The following is a 22273-nucleotide window of genomic DNA, read 5'->3' as shown; positions in this document are numbered from 1 at the left end:
CCCGAAGGATAACCGCTAAACCGATATTGTTCTCCTTTAAAGTGAAGCTTCTTATAGGTCCTGGAAAGGTTTTAAACTATTTTTGTGCAGGGTGTCTTCACCCCCTTCCCCAAAAAATATTTTTACTCTTCTGAAACTGAAATTGAAAATGGGAAGATGTTGATTTTTCCCCTTCCAACCTTAAGTGCCCCTAGAGGTTTCTAGGGGCGTAGCCACTAGTTTCTTTTAATAATCTTTTTTCATACTTTATCCGGGCGACTGTGTTGTAAATGATTTTTCGGTACAGACAAATTCACCTTTATATATTACAAAACTATAGCAAGTATGCCTCTAGGGGTAAGGTGAGAGTGGTAAATGTGGACCATAAAAAGTTTACTATTTAATAATAATATGATTGCTTAATTCAGGGAGCAATCCGAGAAATGTCCGGCGGCACAAAATGATGATCAGAAGGTCGGACAAGCCTCTGTTATGGAAGGAGAAGCAAAGTAAGATATCCTGTTATATAAAGTAGTAAGCGTTTTTTGTCTGTCCCGAAGGATAACCGCTAAACCGATATTGTTCTCCTTTAAAGTGAAGCTTCTTATAGGTCCTAGAAAGGTTTTAAACTATTTTTGTGCAGGGTGTCTTCACCCCCTCCCCCAAAAAATATTTTTACTCTTCTGAAACTGAAATTGAAAATGGGAAGATGTAGATTTTTCCCCTTCCAACCTTAAGTGCCCCTAGAGGTTTCTAGGGGCGTAGCCACTAGTTTCTTTTAATAATCTTTTTTCATACTTTATCCGGGCGACTGTGTTGTAAATGATTTTTCGGTACAGACAAATTCACCTTTATATATTACAAAACTATAGCAAGTATGCCTCTAGGGGTAAGGTGGGAGTGGTAAATGTGGACCATAAAAAGTTTACTATTTAATAATAATATAATTGCTTAATTCAGGGAGCAATCCGAGAAATGTCCGGCGGCACAAAATGATGATCAGAAGGTCGGACAAGCCTCTGTTATGGAAGGAGAAGCAAAGTAAGATATCCTATTATATAAAGTAGTAAGCGTTTTTTGTCTGTCCCGAAGGATAACCGCTAAACCGATATTGTTCTCCTTTAAAGTGAAGCTTCTTATAGGTCCTGGAAAGGTTTTAAACTATTTTTGTGCAGGGTGTCTTCACCCCCTTCCCCAAAAAATATTTTTACTCTTCTGAAACTGAAATTGAAAATGGGAAGATGTTGATTTTTCCCCTTCCAACCTTAAGTGCCCCTAGAGGTTTCTAGGGGCGTAGCCACTAGTTTCTTTTAATAATCTTTTTTCATACTTTATCCGGGCGACTGTGTTGTAAATGATTTTTCGGTACAGACAAATTCACCTTTATATATTACAAAACTATAGCAAGTATGCCTCTAGGGGTAAGGTGGGAGTGGTAAATGTGGACCATAAAAAGTTTACTATTTAATAATAATATGATTGCTTAATTCAGGGAGCAATCCGAGAAATGTCCGGCGGCACAAAAGGATGACCAGAAGGTCGGACAAGCCTCTGTTATGGAAGGAGAAGCAAAGTAAGATATTTCTTTTAATATTATTTTTTCATACTTTATCCGGGCGACAGTGTTGTAAATGATTTTTCTGTAAAGACAAATTCAACGTGTTCCTTTATTTATTAAAAGCGAGTACTAGCAAGTACGCCTCTAGCTGGGTAAGGTGGAAGGGGTAAATGTGGAACCAAAAAGTTTACTACTTAATTTAAATAGATTATTATATATATATTGTTTAATTCAGGAACAAAACAGCTGCAGCTGGCTCTCCAGAAAATTCGGATGAGAACGAGGTTAAGGAAGTCACTGTTATGGAAACACCAGCAAAGTAAGATTTTTTAAAATTGTTTTTACTACTTTATCCTGGCGACTGTGTTGTAAATGATTTTTCTGTACGCTAAACCCTCTAATATGAAGTATATCCTTAAAGTTTCTTTTGCCACTCCCTTCCCTTGCCGGTACCTATGAGAAGAACCCGATCGGTTCAGCGGTTAACAAGATCCTTCGCTACATACAAACAAAAATCGTTTTACTTTGTAGTATAGATTGTTTAATTTCAGGATGAAAGACCAACCGGATTTTGATATAATTTATGAGAACATAAAGAATCCAGGACCAAAAAGCCCAGGTATAGTACAATATTTATACTAGCGACTGTGCCCAAAGCATATAGTGAAACATTTCTGTACTACATTGTATTATTACACTAGGTTAGGTTAGGTTAGGTTAGGTTAGGTTAGGTTAGGTTAGGTTAGGTTAGGTTAGGTTAGGTTAGGTTAGGTTAGGTTAGGTTAGGTTAGGTTAGGTTAGAATAGGCTAGGCTAGGCTAGGCTAGGTTAAAACTAGAAATATTACTCTTTCTATTAATACACTAGGTTAGGTTAGCCTAGAAAAAAAAACTATTGTAAAATTGAAGTATTTTTTTGTAAAAAAAAGTAATTTTAAAAAATATTTTAATTTCAGTGTATGGGGTGTCAGATGATGAGCAGGAGATGTTTGAACCACCCCCTCCTACAATCCCGCCAGCATCAAAACTGAGTAGGCGCAAAAGAAGTGCAACACCGGGGAAAATCAAGACCTGCGCCCATGGACGCAGTCCCCGAAGCGAGCTGCCATTGAACACGAGACTCATCGAATGCACCTATATGTGCCCAGACTGCCGCGTCTTCTTTCACAAGAGGCAAAAACAAAGAAAAGAAGGACAAAAGTAAGCTGATGTATAATAGTCCTTCCAGTCAGATCATATATAAACTATTTGTGATAAAAAAGTGATATATATCAAGATATCTTGAGTCAAAAATATGTTTAACCACCTTTAATTTGTACGTACATTAATCTATATGACAGTTTGACAGTTTTGTTCTGACGATGAAAATATTCATATAATATTATATTTGAAACCGCTATTCCTATATAGCAAAATTTTTGAAAATTTAATAATGGAAAGTAACTTAGTAATATATTTTTCTTGTATAAAAATGTTCTAGTATAAAGTACAATTAGAATCCAGATCTCAGCAATTAAAACCTATGTATATTTGTGTTAATTTCTCAGCTTAAACCGATTAAACATGCAGTTATATTATCTGTAAAACTATGTAATATTTGGTCATTTAAACCACGTCTAGAATTATAGACTAATTAAGAAAATTTCTGTGAATATATACCTATATAGTATCGCGCTATCGTACCTATGTAAATCATTATGTAAAAAAATATGTTTAAGTGTTTCAATCAATAAAGTTAATAATGAAAACAATTTTTTTTTTATTTTTGCGTTTTGTGTACAAGCGAGGTTTTTCTATAATTAAGGTCGTTTTTTACCACTTTCTCGTGATTTTTACCACCCGTTTTTACCACAATTATTGGTAAATTTTTACCATATTTACCCTATTTCTGGTAAAATTTTACCAGTTTAGGGCAAAAATATTACCAGGTGTTGAACAGTTTTACCACTTTTTTGGTAAAATTTACCGCAAATTTCTGGTAAATTTTACCAAAAAAGTGGTAAAAATTGGTCAAAATCTGGTATAAATTTGCGTCCTAAAATGGTAATATTTTACCGGAAATCTGGTAAAATTTTACCGATAATTGTGGTAAAAATCGATGGTAAAAAGCGTGAGAAAGTACCACTAAAAGTGTTTTTACCACGATTACGGTAAAATTTTACCACCTTTTAAATCGTATAGGCTGGTAAAATTTTACCGTAAAAGTGGTAAAAACTAGGTTTTTTTATGGTATTAATTCCGTCCTGGGCAACCACTTATTGTAATCTAGTAATTTTGTGTATCAACATTTGGGATGAACATCAATTTATTCAGGGAGGAAGGGAGGGGACAATGTGCAATTAATTTAATTTAGGAGTTTTCGCTGAAAGGCCATTAAAACCAGATTTATCCAGAAAATTTGAAGAAAATTGTAAAGTGTTAATGGTCATCTAAATTAGAAAACTCAAAATGAAAAAGAGTTCTAAGAAAAAAAATATCTACTTGTAAATAAGGTCACTAGTACATCACAAAGAAGTAAACATTCTGTAATTAATAACTAGAAAAATTTAGGGAGTAAGGGAGGGGACAATTCATTGAATATTCGATTTTTAGGAGTCTCAGACTTTGGGTACTTGCTTTAAGGGAATGTGCAAGAATTTAGCAGGTTTTGGGTACTAGTGCATCATGCCACTAACTCACTGAGTTAGTTTTTAATATAGGAGACAGAAAAATTTGTTATGAGATGGCTCATGGTTTTAACATGAATTTTCTCTCTCTCTCCCACTTATCTAACAGTTATTTTTCTCCAAAAAATATCATTTCATAGATAAATACTTTATTGTGATATATTTGTGTAATAAACAGTCTATGAACCCTTAAATTCAATTCTTGTATTTAGTGGCATTTTAAAATATAGAAATATGGAGTGAACAAGTTCCAAAAGATTTTTCTAGTAATTAATTACAGAATGGTTATAGTTTGTATCGATAAAAATCCATCGATACAAGTTTTGGCATAGCTTACAGATTGTGGCGTGGGTCCTTACAGATTGTGGCATCAGTCTGATATACTGGTAATCTAATTTTCAAATTGTTTTTTTTTCTTAGAACTTTTTTCTTCTTTTATAGTTTTCTAGATTTGATTAACACACCCTTTACAATTTTCTGGATAAATCTGGATTGCATGGCCTTTCAGCAAAAACTCTTAAATTGAATCAATTGCCCATTGTGCCCTCCCTTACTCCCTGAGAAATATTGCTCTTAGAACTTCTTCATCTCTTCTCCTATATTTTTTACTTCCACCAAAATTCAAGATAACATGAATGGTTCTAAGATTGTTTATTACACAAATATCACCGTAGAGTTTCTAGACATGAAATCACATTTCTTAGGAAAAAATATTTGTTAGAACCAGCCGAAATAATTTTAAACCATATAATTTTTTTGTCTGCTAGAAATTGTGTTAATTGATTTTTTTTATTTCTGTCTACTAGATTCATAACAAATTCCGCGGCTATTGTGCTCTAGTACCCAAAGTCCCCAAATTAAGTCCAAATACTTCATGAACACTTTAAGCTGGTACCCAAGGTTTGAGACCCTAAAATATCGAACATTGGATCCATTGTCCCCTCCCTTCCTCTCTGAATTTATTGGTCATTGCTATATCCCTTTAGAATCTTCCTGGGAATCTCCATTCCAAAAGATAAAGATAAAATTTATAATTACATCATATAAAAATTATGAAAATATATCTATAAAGCTAAATATGTTTAAATGAACGTACATACTTTCTAGTATTGCTTATAGTGTTGCTACGCTTGCTAAAGCATGCCAAACTCTTTAAAATCAAAGGACTATTCGGAATAAGTTGGTAATACCAAGGAAGGTACTAAATAGATAATTTTCAAGGTTGCTGATAGACAAACGGCTGGCACATTATATTAGATCCGAGTAACACTTACCTAAAAAAAAGAAAACCTACGACCGTAGCTTAACACGTATAGCATACGGTTGTCGTCGGGAAGGTGATAGGGGTCAACTTCTCATATGTCAGGTGGATTCATAATTTCTAGAAAGTTTTATTAAAATGTTTAGTATTTAAACTACTCATATCGTAGATAAAGATTTTCCTTATCATTAAAAGTTTATATATAGCAAATACGACATTTACATAAAAACGCAGTTGCCAAAATAAAAATATTTTTAAAGACGTTAAATCGATTATCCGATTAGTATAATGGTTGTCTAATATTTAATCTCTTGCAACATTTTACTGTAAATGACATTACAGAGTTTTTTTTACAGGGACCAAATTTCTGAGAAAATTGAATGATACCCTAGCCTAAAACCTGCTAATGACAAATACGTTTTAAAGATTTTTAAAAGATAGGTCCTGCCGTTTGCGCACAGAGCAAAAATTAAACATTATATTACTTTAGTAAAAAGAATAAGAATTTTTAGTAACAAAATGCGGGAATATGAATTTTAAGTACAAAATGCGGGAACCTTGAAGTGTGATAGTTGTACGGGGCATTCTTGAATAGATAAACGCGCTCAGCCCGCATGGTGCACGTGTTGAAGAAACACACACAGCTTAACTTTTATTTATTCAATTACAATACAATTTATAAAGGAGTGAAATATTTTAAACTGAAATGTTATTAAAATTTATTGACATTGTGAATCAAATATTGAAATAATATAAGTTTCTGTGCATGTTCTGTTGGATGAATGTGATTATTACAAGTTAGTTTGGATTATTGTTTTAACTTTTGGACCGTTAAGTGAACTTTTTATGTACTTTTATCACAATTTATTAGTTTCCTTTCGGCTTTGCAAGAATTATGTTATAACCTATAGTTTTAAGTGTTTTTCTTTACCTTTTTCTGTATTTAGGTTTTGTAAATCTTGAAATATCTGAGGTCGATTAAGTTAGTTATTTTATAAATTTTTCTCCCCTGACCCCCTCCCCCCCCCCCTTCGCCTCTTAAGTTTTTTCTCTAATTTTACTCTAGAGATAAACTGTTAAAAGCTACCTATCGCATCGTATTATGGATATTAAAATGAAAAATATACGAATGAAACCAGTTTGGTTAGCCACGAGGGGTTTAGGCTAGTGCCACATCAAAAATTTGTTTTATTTTTAGATTTTATTATATTTTTCGTGGAAGAACTTTTGTAATACGATATATGAGTTTTCATTTTTGCTGAAAACTGGTTCTTTTTTAACGGATAATAATCTGATTCTATGCCTCACTGGAAAGTGTTTAGTTATATTAGTGATTAATTAGTTTTGTATATTTCAGATTAATAAGGTTTCAAAATGGTCAGAAATATGAAAACTAGAAGAGCCAAAAATGGCAAAACTGGTAAGTATGTTTTGTTACTGCAGTTGGACATTGGACTTTGTATTATTATGCTATTCATTAAAGTTTTAGTATTCTTTAGCTTTCAAACTTTGGATATTCTTATTGAATTTTGATTTTTGGTTAAGTTCAGTGTCTAGATGTTCTAACTACTATTTGCAATCTATAGAGGAGGATTTTTTTTTTTGGGGGGGGGGGAGGAGGTGTCTGATGGTTATCAATTTTTTGCCATTTTCCTATCTTCAGATCTCTGATATTTTCTTAATTTCATAATAAGATATTAGGTATAATTTGGAGAAAGAAATAGTGGTGGGGTAAAGACTAGTTTTATGTATTGTGGTGGGGGGGTTAGCTCTCAAATGCATAGTACATAATCCTAGCAATATTTGTTTCATGAAGGCGGCCTCATAGATAATAAACCCGGAAACCGAACGAATGCAATTGTTTTATGAAGTTTAAACTTAAAGGATACTCTGGGGTGTTGCATTAAAATCTCTCCAAATCTGTTTCTTCCTTACTCTAGTAAAAATAGGCGAATATAAAATTCCGGAGGAGGCTGGGAGCGCGTGTTGGATAATTTATGTGAATATGAACCCATTAGTTTTTTTTTGTATTTCAACATTTCTAATATACATTACATTTAGATTACATTAGAGAATGTAAGAAAAAGAGCAGGCAGAAGTACAAGTTTAAGGCGGGCGGTCTTATTCCAAATGTAGATATCATCAAAGCTCACTGGGACAAAAAGAAAGGAAGTAAGTAATGTTTTTATAATTTCTGAACTACAAGTTGTCAGTAAGAATAACTAGCGGTTGCGCTCTAGTATATATTTAGGGGTTCGGTAATTAAAATAAGCAAATCCAAATGATTAAATTTTAAAATATACCAACCTAACCTATCCCGGGACCAAAGTAAAGCTTTTCAATAAAGGATTTTTCTATCAGTCCGGTAGTTATTGATATCTTTAACTTCAGAAAATATATACCTTAGTTATACTTTATATTAGGAAAATTAATCTTATCTTTTTTTTTCAGTAAATCGAAATATGGCTAAAGCCGGTTTAAGCACTGACCCCAACAAAGCTGTAGAGCAACCCAGGAACGTAATATATGAAACTATGAAAGAGGCATTTGATAAAGCTGGCAAACTTCCCAAGCGAAAACTGAAAAAGAAAAAGAAAACCTCGGATGGTCCTAAGGTTATTGATCTCTTGGAAAAGAAAGCGGCTGAAACTGAGAAACTCAAAATAGCTTATGACTGTGGATTGGACTGGAGGTTGTTCTGTGCACAAATGTTGGACAAATACAAGTCAGATTTTAATGCTATGGCCAGAGATTACAGAAATTATTATCAGGAAACCCCAAGGCAGATCAGAAAGAAGATTGTTTTATTTGTTAACCATAAAGTATATTTTGCCGAGTATTGTAACAGTCGGGGGTTGCCAGTTGATAAACTACAGTTTATTCCGGATGAACGTGTTAAGGATTATGATAAATATGATGTAGCTAAACATAGATGCTGAAAATTTAATATCGTCGATTTGATCTTTAACCTCCCATCCCTCCATTCTTTGCTGAATTTAAAAGCTTTGATCATTTTTAAAATCCTTAAATGAGAAAGTGAAATGTCGTTTATATGTAATCTCTTGCACATTTAAAATTATATATAATCTGTCAAGTTATTGCTGGGGTGTATATTCTGTACAAGATTAGATTCTCAGACTGTAAAATATTTCACTTTTCCACACTTACCACCTTTAGCAGGGGATCTCCTGCAGAATGTATACCCCTGTATTTAATCTGTCAAAAGTTAATGAAATATGAACTATTTTTCTTCATAAAACTGTTAAAAATCCTATAAAAATTCAAGTATTATGAAAAAATTTCAGGTAGAAAATGGCCACAAGATTGAAGAAGACTAGGAAGTTGAGAGGACATGTGTCCCATGGACATGGTCGTGTTGGAAAGCACAGGAAGCATCCCGGAGGTCGTGGTAATGCCGGTGGTCAGCATCATCACAGGTTAGGCCATAATTTTAGTCAGGGATAAGAATTGCCGATACATTTATGTTCATCCGCATTGACTACACATAAAAATACCACTTCTAAAGGTTACAGTTACACTTATTGGATTGCAAATTTTTGGATGAATTTATATTTATAATCTCCTGCTGCTTTGCTATAAAAGTTTTGTTGGGATCCCCTGCTAAAAGGGGGTCGGGGGGAATGAAATTGAAAAAAAGAGCTAAAACATTTTTTCCTACATGGAGGGGGGGGGGGGTTAAATTATAAAAATTTGCTGTTTGAAAAAGAATTTTTTTTTGCAGAAAATACACCCTTGGAATTAACTTTTTTGCTGTAAAAACTGTACCGAATCTAATAGTTTAATGAAATGCAAAACTTAGATGAATTTAGATAATCAATATTTATAATCTCGACCAGCTTTGCTATAATAAAATAAACATTACTTTGTTGACCCCCAGTTTATACTTTGTGTAGTCTTCAAAATATGTTACAAATATTGCAGGGGTGTATATTCTGCATGGGATCCTCTATATAAAAAAAAGCAGGAAGTGGGGGGGGGGGGGATGAAAAAGTAAAAAGAACTGCTGGGGGGAAAAATTAAAGAAAGGAGAAGAAATGAAACAAATATTTCTTGCAGCCGAGAAAAAAAACCTTATGTGCACAAAATACACCCCTGGAATTCAGACTTTCCTTATTGCAGTAAATTATAAGTTATACCTAAATTAAATTGCAAATTTTTGGATGAATTTAGATTATCATTATTTAGAATCTCCTGCTGCTTTGCTATAATATAATAAACCTTACATTGTTGACCCCCAGTTTATACTTTGTGTAGTCTTCAAAATATGTTACAAATATTGCAGGGGTGTATATTCTTCATGGGATCCTCTGTAAAAAAAAGCAGGTGGTGTGGGGGGGGGGGGATGAAAAAGTAAAAAGAACGGTTAGGGGAAAAATTAAAAAAGGTAGAAAAAATGGAAAAAAATTTCTTGCAGCCGGGAAATAACCTTATGTGCACAAAATACACCCCTGGAATTCAGAATTTCCTTATTGCAGTAAATTATAAGTTATAAATTGAATTGCAAATTTTTGGATGAATTTAGATTATCATTATTTAGAATCTCCTGCTGCTTTGCTATAATATAATAAACCTTACATTGTTGACCCCCAGTTTATACTTTGTGTAGTCTTCAAAATATGTTACAAATATTGCAGGGGCGTATCTGCTTGGGATGGAAGGGAAGGGAATGAAAAATAGAGCTAAAACATTTTTCCCAAATAGAGGGGGGGGGGTGTAATTTTTTTTGTAGCTGGGAAAAAGAAACAAATTTTGTAGAAAATACACCCCTGGAATTGAGAATTATGTGTTTTTGTTGTAAAAACTGTAACCTATTAATTTTATGAAATGCAAAACCTAGATGAAATTAGATAATCAATATTTATAATCTCGAACAGCTTTGCTATAATAAAATAAACATTACTTTGTTGACCCCCAGTTTATACTTTGTGTAGTCTTCAAAATATGTTACAAAACCTAGTATATTTTCTTTTCCTCATTTATATAGTTGGAAATACAGATTTTTCTTTTTAATTATCCTTTTAAATATTTATCAATCTTTACATGAATTACCTCGTTTGGGCGAGGTTTTCATGACACATTAATTGACTGGTTTAGGCAGGGGGGGGGGGGGGTGGAGTTTTGACGCATTTGCGTAAACCTGGAGTATAGGCTTTATCTTTGGACTGAGAGGATAGGTTATTAAAGATAAAATCAGTCTTATATGATGAAATACCCGCAAATTTAAGATTTTTTGGATAGGCCTCCAGGTGGTCTCAGTACAGGTAAAAATGAAAAAAAAAATTGAGTTGTAGGTCAGCTTATGAAACAAAATATGCATGTTTTTTGATCAAATAAATGAATAACATTTAAATAGATGTATAGTTAACCTATAACTCTTTTTTTTTTTTTTTTTACCTATACAGAGACCACCTGGAGGCCTGAAGCTCCGGAACCTGGAGGCCTATCCAAAAATTCCTAAAGTTGCGGCCGGGTATTTCGTCATATAAGAATGATCAATCTTTAATAACCTATCCTCTCAGTCCAAAGATAAAGCCTATACTACAGTGAACTATTATTAACCAAGATAATATTCAAACCAATTGCCTCCCTCTATAAAGACGAGTGAATGCGCTACTTTTCAAGCAACTGTCATTGGGTTATCGTAGGATCAAAATCTTTAATATATTTTTTTTTCTGTGTTCAGAATCAACTTCGACAAGTACCATCCCGGTTACTTCGGCAAGGTTGGTATGAGGGACTTCCACAAGCATAACAACACCGCCAACAACTACTGTCCCATCATCAATATCGATAAAATCTGGACCCTCGTCCCCGAGGCAAAGAGGTAATACTTTTATATTTTCTTGTGTTGCTTTGAAACCTATTAATTTCCGCCGGGTTAGAGGACCGGTTCAAACCTATACTGAAAAATCCTGTATCATTTTATTGCAGACAATTTGCCGCTAATAATATATTTATCATGAAACCTATACCAGTTTTCGTAGCCCAGGCCTTTGACCCCTTGAGTCTAACCATTGATAACGAGATTTTTGCATTAACCCCCCCCCCCCCCCCCCCCTCCTTATTGTACGTCCATCTTCAAAGACAGACTATAACTGTATGTAATAGCCTGTAACACAAGAATGGTAGATAAAATTGTTCTGGCTTTATATTCAGCTTGCATTTTTTATGTTCTAGTTGTTTCCAGGCCAGAATACATAAAATAATTAAGATAGACAGGGGTGGGGGGGGGGGGGGAGTTTGTACACTTAAAGGAAATTAAATTCAGTATCAAATTTTGCCCTGGCATTTTGGGATTGTTTTTATAGTTATCAACCTAATGTCCCTTTCAGCAATCTAAATTGACGAAAATTTTACCTTAGTCATAATATTCACGTATTCCATATCCATTCTAATAATTTTAGGCTGGAGTACAAGAATGAGACTACCAAGGCTCCAGTTATTGACTGCTCCAAGCACGGAATCTTCAAGGTGGGTAATAAGTGTATTTAGTAGCTGGCTAAAAAAACTATCTCCCTCTTCCCCTCTATTTACGGCATCCCTTTCCCTTCAATTGGATTAACTACCCGACAAATGAACTATGGGGGAAATAACCTAAATTGATGACAAACTTGTTTTAATCTTATAATTGTACATTCTATATCCGCGGAAAGCCGTTTATAATACGATACGAGAATTAACTATTCTTTCAAGTTTTGCGTTACTTCTTTATGATAACTTTGATTTAATTTAGGTTCTCGGCAAGGGTCGTCTGCCTCCCCAGCCCGTCATCGTCAAGGCCCGTTTCTTCTCAAAGAGAGCGGAGGAGAAGATCAAGAAGAGTGGAGGTGCCTGCATCCTCACCGCTATGTAAACCATCCTTGCATCAATATTAAGATTATATGTCCTTGAAACACCTCTTTGAATTGAAATAAACAAATAATTGGAATTTTTTCTTTATTTGTTTTAATTATAATCTGATTATTTCAGATATATTTGTTTTAAAATGCGGGATCCCGAGTTGGTTACCAACTTTAAAGGTCACAAGGATGTAATTACTGGCCTGCATTTTAACCCTTCACAAAAACAGGTTAGAAAATTAGGAAGTTTTATTCAAAAGTGAAACTTTTCTATAAATTAGGTTTGGCCCGTCCGCAACTTTTTTCAATTATTACACATGATCGAATTGTCCTATCTATTTCAAACATTTTAAGACTTCTTTAACTGTTAAATACGATTTAGAAAGCTTAGGAACTTTTATAATTACCAGGAAGTCTGTGCGTCCAATTAAAACCTGTTTTAATTCTAACCTTTTTGAATAATAGAATTAAGTTGTAGAACATCATTTGTTGATGTTTTTTTGTCTTAAAATAAAAGAGCTTCGCGTTTAAGGAAGTTGTCATTCTTGTTTTTCGGTCGTTTTCTAATTAAGTAACTGGATGTGTGTCCGACTTAGGATTTGGCTAACCGTTTAACATATTGGGGTTTTCCATTATATTGAAGCTTTTTATAGGTCCTGGGAAGATTTTTTATTTTCAGCCTTTGTCAAAAAATTATGTCTCCCTCCCCGCAGAAGAAAAAAATTAAAATTCCTTTATTTCCACCGATAGGCCTCTATGGGGATAAGTAACCATTAATATTAGTATAAAAAAGTTTTGTATTCGAATGGAAAGTATAGCGTAAAATAACTTTAAATGAACTCATGACTTATATAAAATATTTATGACAACATCCATAAGCGGCGTAAAATTGACAAAGTAAATCCTCAATCTAATATTAAGTTAAGTCTTTTCGGGACAAGGTCTTCTCGTAAATTATTCTGCCGTTATCTTAAAGGGTCTGTGAAGGAAAAAATTTCTCTTTAAATTATCAAACCTTATCAGTATCTCATTCACATAATCTCAAAGTTAACCAAGTAACTTCAGTTGGCCCACCTATCGCCCACCTTTAATTAAAAATTTGTAAATAATAAAGGTGCAATATTTCTTTATAAACAGTTTTGTAAAATTGTAATCTAAATCTCCTAAGTGGGTTATTTATTGACGGACACAATAAAAAAAGGGTATTATCATTTCAAATAACCTCTAGAGATTTTTCAATTTTATTTCTTTGCTGGAAAAAAACTAGGAGGGGAAAAAAATATAAAAATTGCAGCAGGGGGAAAAAAATAATCTTGTGCAGAATATACACCCCTTTATCCCTAGAAATATTTTAATAATACGTTCAGGTTTAAATACCAAAAAAAACGAGGCTTAAATCCTTGATATTTTTACTAGGACGTATTTGGTTGATCAGTTTATTGAAAGGTGCTTAGAAAATTATCTCTAAAACCAGGGTTCCGGATCTGGATCCGGATCCGCAAGGATCCGCATATTTTCGAGTCCAAGGATCCGGATCCGGATCCTTGGACTCAAAAAAATGCGGGAAAAATGGAAAAATCTACCTAAATTTACATACAATCTCAGACATTCTCTTGATGAGAGCCAATCTTTAAGGTTTAGGGTCAGACTTGAAAATTAAAAGTATTTTTGACTTCGAATTAAAGAATAAATATTTTTTGAAAGGTTTGGTGATTTTATTTTTATTGTCAAGGCAGGGGTGTATATTCTGCATGGGATCCCCTGCTCAGGGGGGGGGAAAAAAAATAAAAAATAAGTGGTTGGAGGGAAAAAAAAATGTAAAAATTAAGAAAACTAAAAACATTTTTTCCATTTCGCCCCCCTCCTTGGTTAAAAAAACTAAAAAAATGTGTGGTAGGAGGGATAAAATAAATAAAATATAGAGTTCTTTAAATATTTTTCTATTTCCCCCCCTACTTTTTAAGAAAAATCTAGGGGGGAAAAAAAATAAAAAATTTTGTTGCAGGGAACAAAAATAAATATTGTGCAGAATATACACCCCTGATCCGGAACCGGATCCGCACTGACCAAATTTTGAGGATCCGGATCCGCAAAAAATCAATGCGGATCCTAAACCCTGTCTAAAACTAAGGGAGTAGCATCCAAAATAAAATTGCTGGTATGTCGTATGACGAGTCGCCACATTCCCCCCCCCCCCCCCCCCCCTTTTAAGATTTGATAATATGATGAGAAATTTTTACATTCACACTCCCTTTATAAATCTTTTCATCTTTGCTATATACACAAAAATCTTTTACAACGTTGTTGGAAATGTTGTATAGAACAATAGAGAATTAGCTTTAATGGCGACTGAGAAAATCTTATTTTCCCCATAGCTTGATTGACAGACAGGCATAGTAAACTATAGCGTAGCTTCGCCACTAAAATAAATTTCAAACCATCCTGGGACTTCTGTGAAGCTTTCATAAAATGGAGATATCAATGGTTCAGCTAGTATATCTCAATACTAGCGGTTAGTGTTTACGCTCCTGGAGGATTCTAGATGGGGGTTGGTTTTTCCTGAGATTTCTTAGGACGGGGATAGTACCCACGGAAGGAAAACTATCAGTTCAGTGATATGTGAGATCTTTCGTTATAAGGATTGTATTATTTTATTTATCTGTATAGGTAGCTAGTAGTTCTCTGGATAACAGTATATTACTATTGAATTGGAACAGTGAAAAGAAAGCGTTCAGATTTTCCGCCCATACAGATGCAGTTCTTGGTGTCAATTTTTCCAGGTAGGTACCTCTTTATTCAAATTCAAGATATCACGTCTCTTGGGTCACTTAATCAACTGAACAGACTATTTCCTCCAAAAATATATCCTGATCTCAAATGATTCCTAATCGCCTAATTCGGCGAAAAATGTAAAAAAAAATTTGCGTCTGGAAATCGGCGACACTCAGTCAAAAGATAACAACCCTTTGTTTGAATGATTTTTGTCTGAGATATCCTTACAGTGCATGATAACTACTTTCGCCTGTTTTGGACCAAGTCATTCCTCACTATTTATATCATGCAGCTGACAGCAGTGCAGTAGGAACCATTTTTAACGTCTTTCGTTAGTTTTGACGGGGTGTTGGACCGAGATTCGAACCTATCACCTCCACGACATCGAGCGGATTGGCTACGTGTTGAGCTACAGTTGCGGATAGTACTACTTACTAGAATCCGTTTTAACCAATAGCAAAGGACCTGCATTTGTATAGTGGATTTATCTTAGGTCTGGACATTTGATGGCATCCTGTAGCCGAGATGGATCTGTCATATTATGGGTTCCAAATGTGAAAGGTAATAATATTAATTTACTGTCCATTGTCTTATCCATGCATCCTTATTGAGTGTCTCTAAGATAATCATAATAACTAGCAAAGGGCACTTAAATCCTTGGTAAACTATGTATTATTATCTGATCAAGTATCCGAGATGGTCTATAATATATTAAGGGTTCCAAATGTTAAATGTAAGAAATTAATGGAATATTATTCAGGAGTGTATATTTTGCATGAGATCCCCTGTTTAAGTTTGGGTGTAAGGGAGAAGAAATGAAAATCTTTATCTAAGGAGAGCTCTTCATTATTACATGACCCTCGCCGAGTAATAAGAGAATGACATGTGTCCCAAATTAAGTCATCGTTATGTATTACGCTCTTCGCAGAGGAGCTTGGTTTAAGTGTTGTATTGATATCATATACATGACTATTAAGTATCCAAACTTGCTAAGTAATCCCCTTCCTATACATCCACTGTAAATTTGCGTGATTTTATTGCGAATATGAAAATAGTCAAAAAAAACTCCCTATAGGAACAAGTCGACATCATTGGTTAGTAATTTTGCTCAAATTGAACGGATTATTGTGTTTAGAATAACATCTAGATTACCTAGGTATTATAAATCTTATTTTAAGGTGATTATACTGAATTCAAAGCCCATCAGAACGCTGTCCGTAGTGTTGAGTTTTCCCCGGAAAATCTTAGACTTGTGTCCGCTTCGGATGATAAATCCGTTAAAATCTGGGCCGTCCAAAGGTAAGAACTAATTTAATTATTATCTTAGCTGACAGGCAGATTCTACTATGCCTTTGCATTAAAAAGGTATGTATTCAAGGATCTCACTAATGGTCAAACCCACATGGTTTTCCTCTGCATTGTAACTTCTTATAGATCCTGGAAAGATTTGTCAACTTTATGAGAATACAAGAGAAATCTACCTTTAAAACAATGAATCTTCTCCCGCTCCCCCCCCCCGCCCCTTCTCCCCCCATAAAAATTCCTAAAGCTAATTTTGTGTATTATTATTGGGGATGTACGTACAATGTACATCAAATTATCGGCCATTGTCTTATCCCTTTAGATCCCTGAGTATACACTAAGGAAGGGATGGGGACTAGTCCTCAAAGTCTTAATCGTTGGCGTGACAACCTAAGAGACTTAATTGAATTTTTATTTGTTGGTTCATTTATTTGAGTGACTAAATGTTTTAAGAATCAATTGTAATCTACAGAACAGAGTTGGCATTTAAAAAAAACCACTTGGTTTAAACCAAGTGGTATAAACCAAAAAAAAGCTTTAAAATACCAAGGTGTGATGGTTTTTTTAAATATTTATACAAAGGCCCAGCTTTCCAGTTAATCTTTTTAATAATGTATTATTATATAATACAGTAAATAAGTGTCAAACCTAAATTTCTGAATCAGCCAGGGTTGTCAAATCAGGCGGGTGGTTTTGGGCTGATTTAGGCACCCCCTGTATTGGAGGGTAAAAAAAGAGGGGAGTGGCAGGCCTATAATTTGGATATTATTTAAAAAACCTGGTTTTTTTAAACTGAATTAAACCAAAAAAACAAACTGGATTGTTCTTTTTTTTTAAACTTGTTTTTTACCAACTCTGCTACAAAAGGGGAAATTTTGTGTAAAATCATTAGGGATATACATTAATTTATCGGCCATAGTCTTAACACTTTAGATCCCGGAGTTTAAAAACTATTTTGTTTAGAACCCGAATGATAAAATCTCTAACTGGACACACCAACTGGGTGAGATGTGCAAGATGGTCCCCTGACGCGGGAAAATTAATAGCATCCTGTTCAGATGACAAGGTAAGCATTGCATTTTTAAACAAATTAAGCTTTTATTTTATTGCGGGTTCTATAATTCTAAACAATATATTTCTGTGAAGTAGAGAAACTACTCTATAATACCAAATGTTCATCCTTGTGTCCATAAGACATGAAGTGTAGGAAACATGTTCATTTCGGCTCCTATTTAATATTTATGACTGAAACTTATTGTCAACATTATCATTATAATTTAATATAAACATATGACGGTCGGATTGTTTTTATGAAGGCATTTGACAATTTTTTATTCACATTTTCTCTCATTTCTATTATGATATGGGCATGTTTTTCAAATTTTTTTTAGGATGACTAATCAAAATTGAACCGTTTCGGTTCAGTGGTTATCAAAATCCTTCAGTACACACGCACAGAAACCCTTTTACTTCATGGGATTTGTTTATTTTTTGTGTGATCAGATTTAATTTTTTATAAATTTAGACTATAAAACTTTGGGACGAGTCTTCAGGAAATTGTGTCCACACCTTCAAAGAAGCGCAGGGATTTGGTTACCACTTGGAATTTCACCCTAGTGGCTCTTGTCTAGGTAACTATTCTAATTTGCAGTTCTACAATATACAAGATACTTTGTTCCTAAATAAGGCCTAAGTGTCCAATAAATGGCCATAAACCACCTTAAGACAAAGCTGTTCTCAAAAACGCAACCCATTCGATCAGCAATTTCAGATATCTTTTGTCTTAGATAAAACAACTTTTTACTTTTATAGACTAGCGGCTGAGCTCCTAGAACTAGGGACTCCGTATTCCAAAAATAGCCCAAAAAAAACCCAAATACTTAGTCTAGATCTAAAAGACAACAAACTAAGAGGACCTATGCAAAAGATTCTCTAGAATCGTGGTGCAGTTATCAATATCTTAAGCTATACATAAAATACTACTTTGACATCTATCTTATTTTAATCCGTGTTTGGACTGAATGAGAAGTTTGATTGCTATTATTGCTTAGGTGTTGGAACAAGCGATGGAAAAATTAAAGTTTTTGATATCCGAGCCATGAAATTACAACAGCTGTATGCTACACATGAAGCTGCCGTAACCCAGGTTTAAGACATTATCAAATATTTGCCGGGGTGTTAATTCTGCATAAAAATTTTCCCCTGCAGAAAATACGACCCTACTGCCAAAAATTATAAAATTTTTAGCCACATTGAAAATATAATGTATAGCATTATAAAAAAATTTCCACGAATATTAAAATATTAGGATAAATTAATACCAGTTATGTTAACCCGTGCCTTCGGCGTCTCTGGGCTAACAAAATTGGTTTTAATCTCGAGCTGAAAGCTGTCTATAAAACAAAATATTTCAGGTGAGCTTCCATCCGTCTGGCAACTACCTGGTATCCTGTTCTCAGGATGAAACTGTCCGACTTCACAATTTGTTGACTGTTAAACCTATTTGTACACTTCAAGGACATGATAAGGTAAACATTACGTTAATTGAAGAGCTAATTCGCTTCTGCTCCTAGTTCATGGATGAAGGGAACATATACTGATATGTTTAAATACGTTCTACTATAGGTACATATATTGGCTTAAATATTTTTGGGACTTAATTGGGTAGCACAAACTTATAGTGTTTATACTCAGGGAGGACGGGGACATTGTAATGTTTATTACACTAGTCCCCAAAGCTTTATAGCAACGGTTTCTTATTCGTTGTCCCAATAATTTGGGGACTATTATTGAATTTTGATATGTTTGTTCATAAATTTGAGTGTTCAAACGGTTCAATCACCAATTGTAATCCATAGGATAGTTAATTTTATGTCATCATTTGGGATATAAATTAATCTATCGGCGATTTTTTTTATCCCTTTAGATCCATGACACGTATTGTCTCATTACTTTAGTTCTCTAGTTTAAACTACACCCAATAATTTTTATCTTCAGTCAAGCTAGTTTGAATTTAAAGAATTATTTTTATTTTAGCCTGTGAACAGCGCAATATTCTCGCCCCATGGCGAATATTTCGCCTCTGGTGGAGCGGATGGACGAATATTCGTATGGAAAAGTAACCTGGATGATACTGAAGATTGGGTGGCCTCGGGATCCGGTTCCAAACAGACTAATAAGACCAAGGTAAGAATGTATGTTAGTCTAGTTCGTTTAGACAGCTTTTCGCGGATATTTTATTAAATGAAAAATTTTAAGATTAAAACCAGTCTTGTTAGCCCCGAGGTGCCGAAGGTCTGGTCTTACAAAACAAATATCTTATTTTACTTGTATGGTCAATGGTTCTCTATAGTTCAAATAATCATCTTTTTGATTTATAAGATAGAAAGAGTCATAAAATTCAGAAGTACGGACGGAAAATGACGTAATTAAAGAAAAGCTATGCTTTTTAGATCCTCAACAAATATTGATTATTTTCATACGCTTTATTAAACCCTATATCATTATGTACATTTCACAATTTATATATAAAAAATTTCTACAATGTGTCAAGCGAGCATAAACCCCCAAATTTAATTTTTTTGAATTTAAGGGGTATATGCGTAACCATGCGGGTGTTCTATTCCTGCGTTGTCGTAATCCTGCGGGGCTTCCCTTTGCTCAATATATATCCAAATCTTATTATTAAACAAACTAAAAAAACTATCTACTTCCTTCTATTATTTTTAATTTTTTAAAACTTTGGTAGGGGTTTTCTGTGCTTAACAATGTACTTTCAGGGAAACTGCCAAAATTTTAATATACGTTTAATAAAAATTACACAATCAATTCTGTTTCCCATTTCAGTAATTCCATCTAAGTGAATATTATAATTACCTATTGAATTATTGTTGTTAATAGTTAGGATTAAGGATTCACGTTAATTTCCTAAGATTTTTAGAATAATCGTTAGTGGAAAATTCTATTTAATAAGATGATTTATGATTTTTCAGTGGCTCAGAACCGGGATTAATTCAGCAGTAAATGATCGCATTCTAACTTCTAAGCCATTCGAAGATACATAATAAGTTTTGGCTTTGAAACAGATTAGTATCTGCAGAAATATAACCGGTTCTCAGCTTTACTGAAAAATCTTGTATAGTTTCGTATTAAATACAACTTTCTACGAATATTGAAATGAAAAAGTTTTAACTAACAGCAGTTTAGTTAGCCCGGGCTTTCGGGCCTTACAAAACTGGTTTTAATCTTGTTTTTCCTTTGATATTTTCGAAAGCTGTTATAGTATGATACGAAAATAACTTTTCTTTTTAATTGTTTTTGTTAATTTTTCGTCTAGGAATCAACGATGAACGAAACGCCAGTATTAAATCTAGCCGATCAGATGTCCAAAGAAAACTACGACGAACTAGCAGATAGGTTATCCGCTACCAAGCTAGACAAGTCAGCTGATGGTATCCTAAAATCCTCAGAAAATGTTCCTGCTGAAAATGCGGGTGTTTTGTCAGAGCTGCGGAAAATTAGTAAAACCATGATGGATATGTCACGACGGATGGACAAACTAACGGAAACCGTTGTTTATATGGAGAAAAGATTGTCATTAGTTGAAGAACAAGTAAAGTTGGTGTCGAAAAGCAATTAGGCTTATAGAGCAGCTTCGCTCCAATTATTTTTGTAGGTAATTAATATTATTGTAAATACTGATTTAGTTCTTCTCAAGGACTAGGGACTGGGATTCTGACGAACAATTTCATACAACAAACTTCCTTTTTACCCACTTCCCTTTAGTGACAGAACAAAACAAGTTTTACGCCAACTGTGGTAACTCTTTTCTTGCCTAGCTTTTTGAGAAAATATTTTGGTACTATGAGAAACTTTGAAAAAGAAAATTACGCTTTTTTGAATATTTGTTATATTGTAAAACTCAAGTTGAAACCTACTTTTTTTGGGGGGGTGGGGGGGTGTCCTAACCCCCAAGAAACCTATTTATTTATTGTAACTTTAAATACCTAACCAAATGTACCTATTACGCTTAAAATATTTATATTATTTGACAATTTATATATCATATGTATTAGTTTATTAGTTAAGATCAGGCCAATAGGGAATGAGCCTTTCCCGTTTGAAAGATTTGTATTTTTTTAATCAAAAATTTAATCTTATTTATTACATCGTAATATAGACTGCTTTATGCGAATATTAAAATTAAATACCAAAACCAGTTTTTTAGCCCCCGGGGGCTGATGTTATAACTGGAATTAATTTTATGATCTGTATATTAATATTCGTGGGAAATTGTCTTATTACGCTGCTATGTACGATATTATTAGTATGGCTGAGAACCAGTTCTAATCCAGCGGACATTAATTGGTTTCGGAGCCTAACTGGATTTTTTTAAATTAGGGGATAAGTAACTATTCATCACTTATTGACCTGTCTATGATTTGTAGTATTAACTCACTGTCTAAATTGAATTCTTGTATCTCATTTATTCCCAATGTATTTTAAAATTTGAGACCTTTAAACTATCTATTACGCTTAACCATTATTATATATAACCTTTAATTTATTATATTTATAACAAAAATTATATATGTATATGAAATTCTTATTTATCGCATCGTATTATAAACAGCTATCCGCGAATATAAAATAACAATAATAAGATTAAAACCTGTTTTGTTATCCTTGAGATGCCGAAGGCATGAGTTATCAAAACTGTATTTTTTATTGTACACATTTATATTCTTAGAAAACTGGGTATAATACGCAGGGTTTCGGATCCGCAAGGATCCGCATATTTTGAGTCCAAGGATCCGGATCCAGATCCGCAAAAAAAATGCGGATCCGGATCCGGATCCTTAGACTCCAAAAAATGCG

General features: G+C 33.8%; 4 protein-coding genes across 4 annotated transcripts; all 4 read left to right on the top strand.

The window, feature by feature from the left end:
• The first annotated feature begins 1502 nt into the window (after positions 1–1502).
• On the top strand, positions 1503–2969 carry LOC145332576 (uncharacterized). The gene is made up of 3 exons (XM_080177585.1): positions 1503–1856; positions 2089–2156; positions 2492–2969. Exons 1-3 carry the CDS (start codon positions 1840–1842, stop codon positions 2737–2739), a joined length of 333 nt encoding a protein of 110 aa, XP_080033711.1. The 5' UTR covers positions 1503–1839; the 3' UTR covers positions 2740–2969.
• A 3181-nt stretch (positions 2970–6150) lies between these two features.
• On the top strand, positions 6151–8767 carry LOC145332574 (nucleolar protein 16-like). Its single transcript, XM_080177583.1, has 3 exons — positions 6151–6882; positions 7524–7634; positions 7914–8767. The coding sequence occupies exons 1-3, from the start codon at positions 6837–6839 to the stop codon at positions 8399–8401; spliced, it is 645 nt and encodes a 214-aa protein (XP_080033709.1). The 5' UTR covers positions 6151–6836; the 3' UTR covers positions 8402–8767.
• RpL27A (ribosomal protein L27A) lies at positions 8761–12453 on the top strand. The gene is made up of 4 exons (XM_080177584.1): positions 8761–8899; positions 11167–11307; positions 11888–11954; positions 12217–12453. Exons 1-4 carry the CDS (start codon positions 8775–8777, stop codon positions 12334–12336), a joined length of 453 nt encoding a protein of 150 aa, XP_080033710.1. The 5' UTR covers positions 8761–8774; the 3' UTR covers positions 12337–12453.
• On the top strand, positions 12454–22167 carry LOC145332573 (uncharacterized). Its single transcript, XM_080177582.1, has 10 exons — positions 12454–12552; positions 14990–15102; positions 15588–15655; positions 16273–16393; positions 17360–17462; positions 17922–18027; positions 18448–18542; positions 18811–18924; positions 19433–19582; positions 20733–22167. Exons 1-10 carry the CDS (start codon positions 12469–12471, stop codon positions 21033–21035), a joined length of 1257 nt encoding a protein of 418 aa, XP_080033708.1. The 5' UTR covers positions 12454–12468; the 3' UTR covers positions 21036–22167.
• Positions 22168–22273: the final 106 nt, after the last annotated feature.

Source organism: Acartia tonsa, chromosome 11 (genome assembly GCF_053477335.1).
Source record: "Acartia tonsa isolate MP-2025a chromosome 11, ASM5347733v1, whole genome shotgun sequence".
NCBI lineage: Eukaryota > Metazoa > Arthropoda > Copepoda > Calanoida > Acartiidae > Acartia > Acartia tonsa.
The sequence above is the reverse complement of the archived record's forward strand: the minus strand, read 5'-3'. Positions and strand labels throughout refer to the sequence as shown.